The 11,726-nt window shown below is 50.2% G+C and overlaps 1 protein-coding gene across 1 annotated transcript; it reads left to right on the top strand.

The window, feature by feature from the left end:
• Nucleotides 1-8,841: 8,841 nt before the first annotated feature.
• On the top strand, nucleotides 8,842-9,684 carry LOC127345709 (NAC domain-containing protein 48-like). Its single transcript, XM_051372219.2, has one exon. It carries the CDS (start codon nucleotides 8,909-8,911, stop codon nucleotides 9,515-9,517), a length of 609 nt encoding a protein of 202 aa, XP_051228179.1. The 5' UTR covers nucleotides 8,842-8,908; the 3' UTR covers nucleotides 9,518-9,684.
• The last annotated feature ends 2,042 nt before the right edge of the window (nucleotides 9,685-11,726 follow it).

Consider the following 11,726-nt stretch of genomic DNA (forward strand, 5'->3'; position numbering starts at 1 on the left):
TTATCTTCGCCTTGCCATCCTTGCCAACGCCAAGAGTGGCGTCGGTTAGATCGGCGAGGTTCCACCGGTCCACGAGGTGCTGCAGCGCACCCAAGTTGGCGTTGCCGCGGTTCAGCTCAATCACCCGGCCGAGCTGTGCCGAAACCTTCTCGTCGGCGGCTACGGCAGCACGCCGGTATGGAGAACGAGAGGTTGAGCCTGGGAGCCGGAGGCGGGGGCTGTCGCTCCCTTAACTGCAACAGTGAGCTGCTCAGCGGTTACCACGACGCCCTCTGTCGGGCTCTGGCGCCCCGAACTTGTTTCTTTTTAGGGGCCGCGCGCCCCGAACTTGTTTTTCCTCCCCGAGGGGAGGATGGAGCCTTGCCAGCACCAGAACGTGCCGGACTTTGGTGAGGAGGAGGAGATGCCCTTTCGGCGTCCTCGGCAGTCTCCGGCCTCATGGTAAGAACCAGGGAGGGCCTGAAAAAGGAGGAAGCATAAAATTAGCCACAAGGAATGGCAAGCACAGAGGTCTAAACCGGAAATATGTGCTAAAAAGTTACCCAGAGGAAACGGTGATGTCATGCTTGTGCTTCCTCCCGGGAGGCCCGAAGCTCCCCTTCTTCTGTCGTTTGGGGGTGGGAGCCTCGTTGGGACCGGCATCTAAAGCCGGGGCCTTCCGGACTCTGGGAGCCTGAGGTCTTCCGAACTCTGGACCCACCTCAGCGGCGAGGGGAGTCACATGCTCATGGACCTAGGGGTTTTGGTCAGCGGTAACTGGCTTCACAAAGGAAAAGTTTGAGATAAGGGGAACAGATAAAATACCTCAAGTAAAATGACGTCGTCATCAGTGTCGGAAGCATTATCCGGGTTCAGGGCAGAAAAGTTATCGGGGCGCCGAGAGTGCGTCGGGCCCATCTTGTGGACGTTTCCGAGAACGTACGGATCCAGATCCGCGTCGTCCCGAATCCGGCGTTTGGGCTTGAACAACGGCGGTTCCTCAGCAAGGATGCGAGGAAAGCGTCGCTGTACCTGAAAAACAATGAGTTAGTTTGCGATCTTAACTTTACCGGAAGCATCATCCCGTACACCTCAAAGTCTTACTTGGGACGGAGGAGGTTTCTTGCGGCTAAGGGGTTGGAGGCCCCACTTCCACTCCACTAGCATCTCTATCCGGCAAATCTGCCTGGCCTTGAGGACCACGTTGGATTTGCTCAGACCAAAGGTGGTGATCCTAGTAGGATCCCTCCTGCCACTCATATGGCTAATCTTGTGTGCGCGTCGCTGCAAGGGCAGGACCCGGCGAGAAACGAACGCGTGCACAATCAGATGCCGGTTTTATCTTTAAGCTCCTGGATGTACCGGACGATCCGGTTGGTCTCGATGTGGCTATCCCTCGGGTTGAACTTCCAATTAACTTTAGAGGGGGCGCCGGGAACGTATGCCGGCAAGTTGATGAAATCGGTGTTGCTGCCGTTCCTAACATAGAAGAAGGTTTGCTGCCAAGCGCGACAGGACTCCAAACCGGAGAATTTGAAGAAAGGACTCCCCTGGCGGGGTGTAAGTATGCACGCCCCGCACTCAACGATGGGCTTGGGGAGCGGGAGCTTCTTATCTTGGACCGAATTGATCCGAAGATTATAGAAGCGAGCAAAGGTCTCGGTAGTAGGAAGGAGGCTGACGAAGCCTTCCATAAAGGAAACGTAGGAGGAAAGGTAGAAAATGGCATTGCCAGGAAGGTGATGGGGTTGAAGCGCATAGAAGTCGAGAAACCGGCGAAAGAACTCTGATGCCGGTAGGCCGAAGCCGCGCTCAAAATGGGCGGTGAAAACCACGATCTCGCCTGGCCTGGGCCTAGGCTCCAGCTCTTTGCCGCGAATCCGACAGAACACCTCTTCTGGTATCCTTCTGACCGGTAGAGCCAGTCAATCTCGGCTTCTTTCACATCGGAGCCCTTCCAGGCCCCGCGAGTGTATACCGTTGGCTTCGCGCCGGAAGCCTGACCAGAGCTGCTGGCCTCATCATCCCGCTTGCTGGTTCCTTCTTCCGGCGAGCCGGATTCTTCCTCCATCCAGGCAAGCTCTTCTTCGAGCCCGTCGGATTCTTGGGCGACGGACTGTTCCTCCCCCAAGGAAATCTCGGGGGATTCGCTAAACTGGGTTCCGCCGGAAGGCAGCCCACCGGTTTCTTCGGAAGACATTTTTTCCTAAGTGTCGAGGCTAACTATAAATAGGTTTCCTCGAATCTACCTCTTCGCGAAGATCGACGCAAGAGAGAAAAAGCAAAAAAGAAAGAGGGGATAAATACACTACTGCGCCAGAGAAGAATAGTAAGAGGGGGAGAGTACCAGATCTGGGAGAACTGACCTGAGAACGGCGGCGGGAGTCCTGTCGACCGACGGGGCCGAGGGTTCGTCGGAGTCCGTCGAAGAGGGCGTCGATGGCGACGAACTTGGATGCAGTATCGGAGGGAGTGGAGCGTCCCTGAGCGGAGGAGGAACGGCGGTGCGCATTCTTGACAAAGAGGAGGACCTGGGCTCCGCAATGCGCTTTCGTGGAGCTTCGCCGGAGAGTTTGGGCAGAGCAGCGAACGGCGGCGCGGAGAGCTCGAGCGGCAGAGGGTGCGAGAAGTTGGTGAAGGTGAAGTGGGAGTGTGAGGGCGATGAGGAACCCTCACGCCCTTATATGAGGAAGAGGTTCGTGGGCCGAAAACCACCAGGCCCGCACCGTTTCGCCTCATGGGCCGCCACGTGGCGCGTGGATACACGCACCGCAGAAGCATGCCACACGCAAGGCCACATGGATCCACTGCGGCACATTAACTGCGCACGGGAGTCAAAGGATTTGACGTCTGACATTGGTGCGCCAGGTACAATGCGCATGTCTCTGACAGGCACAGACTTCGGGATATTCTCGACTTCGTCGAGATGAGCCTTAATGAGGAAGAAACCGGCAAAAGAAGCCGGAGATATAATATGGAGTGGTTCCAGCAAGAGGCCGGGTGCGTTTAAAAGGAAACCGGAAGAATTAGTCCGGTACGTTTTCAGTAGGAACCTAACATGGCCCGTCGGGTAGAATCCGCCAGACTATACCAGCTTCAGGAACTAATGTCGGGGGGATGGCCCCCGGTAGGCTAAGACTATGGCAAGTTAGCCATAGTATGGTAGTGGTAAACCGAATCACAGAGTGATCCGGATTCTAACATTAAGTTTAGCTAAGCGGAGCTGGTACGAACCGGTATCCTAGGAGGGGTATACCGGAGTACATCCGATAAGGAATTTGTATTACCTAATACCAAGGTACCGGAACCCTGAGGTAAAGGTACCGGCAAACAGATATCTAATTACTGTTGCATGTCGGCACTTCAGTCAAAGATTCCACCAAGGACTAAAGGACAACGATGAGCGAAGCACTTCAGCTTTAATCGAAGCCCTAACGCCAAAGGAGAAGCTGACGTAAAAGATACTGGACGAGGTCATCGCTCCTTGATTAAAGTCAGAACCGGTGCCAGCTGGGCCAAAGTAGCTTTATAAAGTAGCTTAGCTCATCCTAGATTCCATTAGGGTTTCTTCCCTTGTAAACCACTCTCTCCCCTATATAAGGAGAGGGGGCACACCCCTGCGCGGGATGGACAACGGGCAACAAGAGAGAGAGAGAGGGAGAGAGAGAGAGAGAGAGAGAGAGAGATCCATAGGAAAATTGTACCGTACTGTCTTCAACCTCTGGCCTTTGGCCAAGTTCATATATACAATCCGGTTTCTTTTCCACCTCTCCCTGTAACAAAAAACCTCCCCCGAATCTTCTAGCGCACATTCGGCCCCAACTTAAGCCATCCTATGGCATCCGCCGTTCCACCACGACGACAGTTTCAGTTAATCATGGGTCATGGTAACAAAGCTTTACATGATACTGGGATCTTGAGTGGCTCAACAAACCTCTGATTTTGTAAGGGGCATATGACCTGTTTAAAATCCAGAACTTGCCACCTGGTGACTGGAATTGAGATGTGGAATAGTATTAGTGGTGGTGAGTGATGACCTCATGAAAAGTGTGAAATGTAATGAAAGTAGTTGGCGAGTAGGCGGAAAATCCTAGATGTAGGCATGTGGAGCATCTAGGTAAATTATCTATATGACGTACTGGCTACTGCAGCTTTGGTTGTAACAATGTTGAATGATTGAATCATGATTGTACTGAAGCTTTAAAGAAAGTATTCCATGTTTTAGAGGCCAAGAAGTGAAAATAGTTAGTATTATATTGCTATTTTTTTTTAGTTTTTCCTTCTCTGTGGAATGTTTAATGTGGCGTGCAGTTTGGAATTCCTTAAAGAGATGCAAAAGCCTAGAACAGATTGGATTTTCTTAACCGAATTATTACACCTAGGTTTTTTTTGTTGTCCATTGAAGATAGGTTGGGCCTCTTAGTAAATGGGATATTTAGAAGTTCTGACGGCAACATTTCGCTCTCCTTTTTAAAAGACAGTTGGTTTTACCTACCAGGCTACCACTGAAGAAACTCGGTTCATATAGGAATTTTTGTTCAGCACCAAGCTGATTTAATACAATGTATGTCTTTTGTGTCGCATAGAGAAACGACCCAGCGAATTCCCAAATCCATCCACTTTTACCCATGTGTGTGTTGTGAGGGAGATAGTAACGTAAGTTTATTGCATCTTCATTAGATTTAAGCCTGTAAGGTTAGGGGTCAACTTTTTTCTCTGGCTTACTTGCACTGATATTGCTATCTGTTCACATCAAATATAATACTCCCTCCGCCCCACACTAAAAGTGTCTTAACTTTGTTAAAATTTGGATGTATCTAGACATTATTTAGTTGGTAGATACATCCAAATTTTGACAAAGTTGAGATACTTTTGATGTGACGGAGGGAGTATGATACCTAACAGACAGACAATAGTACTTTTGCTTTTGAGCTCTAGGACGGTTTGGTAAGTACATAATGCTTTAAGTTAATATGCTTCTGAGTTGAAACGATAATCAACAACTTCATGGAATCTGAATTCAGTTATGCAGCTATTGCCTATCATATAGGCAATGGGCAACTTAATTAGTTTATAATGGCATCGTTGCTTAAGCATTACTGAAAGTTAGCTTGGGTGGTAGGTCAATATGCTTCCTGTTATTGGTTTGTCGTGGAGTACTTCCCAAGGACCAAGCTCTCACATTCCTACCTGAATTGGAGCTCTCTCTCAAGGACCAAGCTCCACGAGCCATGGCCGTGACTTAGGAGAGCCAAGCACCATGGAGCCGAGGAGTTGGAGGGAGAAAAGGAACCAAGGGAGGAGGAGACTCGGGCTAGCGGCCAGTCGCAGCAAAAGTGATGGGAGTCCACAACTGACCACGGACCACCAGAGCAGAGTAGTGACAGCATCAAGAGAGATTAGCAGGCCAAATCACATCAAGAACTTGATTTAGGCGTTTCCTGTACATGTATATGATGTTTTGTGGACACAATGGCGGCGTACAAAGGTGTCCAGATAGGTGTACTACACTGTATGTGATTACAATTCTGTGTCTGATTATTAGAACTCTAACACCATTGGATTCAGTACTCCACGTGAAAATATTTTATCAAACATGTCATACAAACAGAAAGACCATGTAAACATACTTGCATTGCACTCTGCAAAGCTTGCAGAAGGGTTCATGAGCCCAACTACAAGCCTCGGGGCCTCCGTATTCACTTACTAATACATGCAACAGTGTTGGGCCGTAGATGCTATCTCCTATTGTGCATATATATCACATTTATGAGTTTGGATTGTATCTCACCCACCACTTTCATATTGACGCTATATATTTTCAGGAAGGTATCCTCTCTTAGCATGGCATGTTCTCTCCTTTTGTTTCTCAACAACTTGACTGGCTAGCTTGCAATGAGATGATCTCTCGATCTTTGTAACATCTCTTATACTAAAATCACACTACACACAAAACTATTTATAAATGAGAGGCCTCAGAAACAAACCTATCTCTTGTATATCAAACAATACAATGATTTTATATCTTGAACACCCGCCAAGTCTGCAGCTACACACCGCCATATAGGGGTACAGCAACACACTTGCCAGAGATGGCTGTTCCAGTCAGAACTAAAGGATATTTAGATGGGCAAGACTTCCAAGGACATCTTGACATTGCATTTACATATGCTCCTAATCGAAAAGTGCTTTTAGCTCCCGAGCTCCAGTGCTCTCGCTATGTTAAAAAAAAATTAAAAATATTTTTACAAGTTATAAAAATCATGAAAATAATTCTGAAGAATGTCATTGATACATCCCACAATCATGGAAAATCCCAATCCGAAATTCTTTTTATTTTGAGCTAGAGAAAAATGACAAAATCTGATATGTTTTTGAGATTTGAAAATGACTACTCAGATCTACAATTTTGTCATTTTTGTGTAGCTCAAAATATTAATTATTTCAATTTGATTTTTTGCACGTTTGCGGGGTACATCTTTGACTATGTGTGGATTTTTTTGCAGATTTTTTTGAAACTCAAAAATATGATTTTTATTTTTTTAAAAAAACGAGATCACTGGTGCCCATGTGCACCAAATCTCTGTCCGCTCCTAATGCCCTGCAATGAAAGTGCCCAACATGCATGGATCTCTCCTCAGGTGGTCAACCACAGAGCTAGTACTTATCTTTTTGCAAGAAAATTCGTTGCTTGCCTGTATATGGTGCTGTTTCATACTAGGCTTAGTTTTTGTATTCAGATGTTTGGTATCTTTATACAGCAGCAACTCCACTGTACATATACGAATCAGGTTAGGAGTCTTGTGTTTGACAGCTTGAACACGTTATTGGTAGAAGTGCAGGTTTCAGTTACTACCTGTGCATTCAAGTGGTGATTTAGCAAGTTAAGAACGACAATGTTTGTCTCTGAAAATATAATTGCAGATATCTAGAAGTTCAGAACTTCTGTAGCTAGTATTCTTCTGTACCTTGCATGCTAATATCTAAAATTTCAGTGAAAACTTATCTCGAGCATAGGTCTGGTGTTGCTCCGTCTATAAAAAAAATGCGACTTGGGGGTAAGAAGCCCTCCAAGCAATTCAATAGAAGATATTTGGGTGTGTACGACGAGAGAGCAGGCGCTAGCACTCAGACTCGGGATCTCGTGGGTAGGACAGGTATCAACACCAGCCAACCATCCAGGCTATGTCTCGGTTCACGTGTTGCTCCGTCTTTGATTATCATGTGTGTGTGCTTGTGGGTTCAGCTGCAGTTGCATGCTACTGAAATAGACTGCTGTCACCTAAGTTTCAGTAGTACTTGTAAGTGCACATGTTATTAACTGATGACTGAACAAGTTTGCGCGCATATCTCTTCAAATGCACTAAACATTTATTCAGAAGCTAGAACTATTTTAGCTTGGTCTGTATGTATTTGAGGTCTGCGGCACAGTCTTAACCTCCTTGACACTTCAGACAAGATTAAGATTGAGGAAGAATAATAGACATAAACTACCTCCATCCCAAACCTTAAGGTTTTTTTTTTTTTTTGAAAAGTCAAACCAAATAAAGTTTGACCAAACATTTAGAAGAATATATCAACAAATATAATATTTTTAGATACCACCCGAAAATATATTTTATTATCTATCTAATGATAATGATTTTATATTTTTACATGTTATGATTTTAGGTAAAAACTTAGTCAAACTTGACATAATTTGATTTTCTAAAAATAATATAAGCCTTAAGCTAGCTTTGGGATGGAGGTAGTAATAGTTTCCTTGTATATTAACCAGTATTGGATTTGGACTCTATAAATTGTGCCATTGTACTCTAATATAAATATAACACGAGGGGGTAGTGTTGATTTTCCCAAATCCATGTCCGTCGAATATTGTAGCATGTTTAATCTCGGACTGTACTAGGCACTGCTCTCTATAAGTTCATGAGTTGCTTTATACACATGTATTCTTGTCAAATGAATCTCTCGAGAGTGTAAAAATTATAACTTGTCACTCCATGTTTCTTGCTGGAACCGCGAGCAGGCGGCAGGAAATGAGTCCATAGAGGACTAGTTCTTCAGATAAAATTTGACTCTTATCCTACAAAATGCATTCTTTTTTAGAATTCTGCTGTTCTAAGTAGTGATAGTGCATTAAACACCATCTCATATTCCTGGACATGTTGAGTACCCTCTTTACTCTTCCTTGTACAATATAATTAGGTTTCCTTGTACCGTATAATTAGGCTGACGCAGGAAGATGCGGTCTACATAGAAGTTAGAGAAGAAGCCATTGAAGAGCGGACTTCCTCGAGTACCATCAGGAGGACAATGGCATCTAGAGCTGGGAAATGATACGAGAAGAGAGTGCTAGAGCGTGTATCTTGGTCGTATCTATATATTTTTATACACAGAAAATCAATTAGAAACTAGAGTGTTGCTTGCGGAGGCGCAACGTGAGCATATGGATACTAGGTGTACCCGTCTGGAGACGGTTGCATGAGATATCTTCAACCAGGATGGCTGACGGCTTTCTAGACGACTACAAGATGCATAGACGACTTGTATTGGTTTTATTCCGCTTGTTAATTTTTATGTACACCTTATGTGACCCATGAGATATAAACCTATGAGTTACTAAACTGTTGAGTTTTAGGGTCATCACTATTTAGGAAAAAGAAAACTGCCAGATTTGGTCACTTTTTTTTGTTGAGAATCACCAGATTTGGGCATGCTGGAAGCTGTTAGCAGCGATCCAGATTGGGCTGGATCGAGTAGGTCGTGTTGGGCCGAAAGGGGAAAGGTCCATGCCTCCATGGTAGCGGGTGGTTGGTTGGAAGTGCGTGCCGAATGGCTATCTTTTCAGCTTAGCTGTCTCTGTCCCTCGCCGCATCTTGTCCTCAGCAGCATTGACTTCATCCCAGCGAGGGGTAGACTAGCTAGAGTAATGGAGGAGCAGAAGAATCTGGTTCTGTTCGCCGGCGGGGAGGAGGAGACGGAGAAGGAGAAGGAGAAGGAGAAGGTGGGGTTCGACTTCGAGCCTTCGGAGGACGAGCTGGTGCTGCACTTCCTGCGTCCGCAGCTGCGCGGGTTCGCGCCCCGGGTGCCCGGCGCCGTGGTGGAGGCGGACCCCTGCGCGGCGACGCCGTGGGAGCTGCTGGCGCGGCACGGGCTGCTCCAGCGCGGGCACGGGTACTTCTTCGCGGCGCGGAGGCGGGGCAACGCCGTGGTGCGGCGCACCCCGGCGGGCGGCGGGGGCTCGTGGATGCACAGCGGGAACCGGGAGCACGGGCGGTCGGTGACGGCGCTGGGCGTGGTGGCGCGCTGGTCCAGGACCAGGTACGGCTTCTACGTGCTCGGCGGGGCGGAGGGGCGGCGGAGCACCGGGTGGGTGATGACGGAGTACGAGATCACGGACCCGCTGTGCTACCGCCGCGCGGACGAGGGCGCGGAGGACGAGTACTGGGTGCTCTGCCACGTCCGGCGGAGCTGCAGGACCAACGCCGGCAAGCCGTCCAGCCGGCGGCGCTCGCTTCTTCAGCTAGCTGCTAGCTAGCTGGGCAGGTGGGCATCTTGCCACCGCGCGACCGGCGAGCTCGGTGATAGATCAGGCAATGGATCAAAGCCTGTTGTAGGATTCGACCACTCCATCTTTGACGTGTGTGTATGTGTGGATCGATGGTTAAAGAAAGGAATAAAGAAAATACTGTGATTAGTAATAAATCCATTAGTTTATGTTTCTTGTTCTCATCGTCGTCGGTAGTGTCAGTGTGGAGTGGAGTGTGCCGCGTCTACTCTGACACTTTGGTCTGCGCTTAAGGCTGGTGCCAACGCGGGCGTTAGAGCGGGCGGTACCGCCCGCCCGGAGGCAAGAGCGGGGCGATAGTGAGACGAGACGGTAGCGACGGGCGGTGGTTCCACCGCCCGATGGTAGGGGCGGTACCGTCCGCCTATAGCCCGCGTTGGAGGCGAGAGCGGGGCGAGAGGGAGGCGATAGCGGTGCTAGTGGGGGCGGTAGGGAGGCGTTAGGGAGGAGATAGGAAGTGAGAGCTGGCACTATAGCCCGTGCACTGGCACCGTGGGGTGAGAGTGGGGTGAGAGTGAGGGTAAAAGCTGACGTGGCGAGGCTATAGTGGGGTGATGCATTGGCACCAGCCTAAGGGCATCTTCAGCGGCGCGATGCAAACAGACGCTGAGCGACGTCCGCCGTGACCGAAAATGCGTCTGATACAACCTCCAGCGGCGTGACGCATAGTGATCGGGCCGTCTGCGGAGACGCAAACCTGGCCCAAATATGCGCTAGGTTTCCGTCTCTACGGACGCTGAGCGGACGCGCAAAGTGTCCGTTCGGTCCTCGCACAGGCCCGCCTGGCCGGGACACAACTGCATCGTCTTCCGCGGCATTACTTGCGAGCGGCGCGCTGCAGCGTTTGCAGGGCCGCGTTAATGGCGCGCCTCGGCTTCCGCGAGCGTGCGCAGCGAGGCGGTGTTGCATTGGCAGGCCATTGAAGGCGAGATGGCGTCCAAGCCTCTTAAAGGGACGCTGCTGGCGGCCATTTCCCCGACCAAACCATTGCCACATCCCACGGTATCCACCCCACCGACGTCATGGGGAAGAAATGCTGGCCGTTCCGCAAGACCAAGAACGACCACGAGTCTAGCGGCTCGCGGTCCGGCAAGAAGGCACGGGTCGGCCGGTACGTCCGCGTCGACTTCGCGCGGCAGCTATGGGAGGAAAACCGGCCGGTACCATGGCCGGACGCGAATTTGCCGGGAGGGCCTGGTACCTCAACTCGAGGCGCGTGCCGGGCCCCCCCCCCCCCCCCCCCCCCCCGTGCCGCGCGAGGTCCGAGAGCGGCGGGACGAGGTGCGCCGCCGCCGAGCGATCTTGCCGCCGGATCTGCGGGAGGATCCGGCGTACGCGCTGAACTCATACAACTGGATTTAATTCGGGACGTGGGAGTTCGACGCGCGCCACCGCGCTGGCTACCTCGCCGACGTAGACTTCTTCGAGCCCGAGATCGCCGCAGAAGAAGAAGAGAACGACCAGGAGGACGCGGACGAGGACGAGGACGAGGACGAGGACGAGGACGAGGACGTGACCATGGCACAGTACGACCACGACGACGGCGGGCCGGCGTGGGATCCGGAGACCCAGCCGCCGGACATTTTCGAGGAGGAGGCATTGCCATGACACTGGCCAACAGCGAGCATGACGAGCTCAACGAGCTCGCTTTGTGGGACGAGCTCGCAATCCAGCTCCGCGAGTGAGCGCTCGCGCAGGGGAGGCCGGCGACTCCTCCGGCCATGCCGACGCGTTCCAACATCCGCGCTCCGCCTGCTGCTCCGGCGTGGGATTCCTGGCCACAGCCTCCTGCCCATGCAGCGGTACCTCCTCCACCGCCGGCATACGAGCTTCCATGGCCGACGCCGGAGTTGATTGACCTCGTCAGCGACGACGACCAGTAGGCATCACCTACCTTTAGCGCGCCTTTCTTGCTTTTTTATGTTTTTTTATTAATGTAAATTATGGCTTCATGAATGAAAAAAAATTATGCGTCGTGCCGCTGGAGCCACCCCCGACGCAAACGGACGCCCAGACGATTTCAACCATTTGACCCGACGCAAAAGAACACGACACGTCTTTGGACGTTTGAAATACGTCGCGCCGCTGCAGATGGCCTAACAGAAACCTCTGCGGCGCCTCCGATCTTGGCCTGCAGTGAACAATGCCTTGTCTGGCGAGGTGAACTTTTGCTGGCTTT

Source organism: Lolium perenne, chromosome 3, assembly GCF_019359855.2.
Source record: "Lolium perenne isolate Kyuss_39 chromosome 3, Kyuss_2.0, whole genome shotgun sequence".
In the NCBI taxonomy this organism is placed as follows: domain Eukaryota; kingdom Viridiplantae; phylum Streptophyta; class Magnoliopsida; order Poales; family Poaceae; genus Lolium; species Lolium perenne.

What these genes read in the sequence shown, in the direction of transcription:
- LOC127345709 (XM_051372219.2), top strand. Translation starts at nt 8,909, where the DNA reads ATGGAGGAGCAGAAGAATCTGGTTCTGTTCGCCGGCGGGGAGGAGGAG.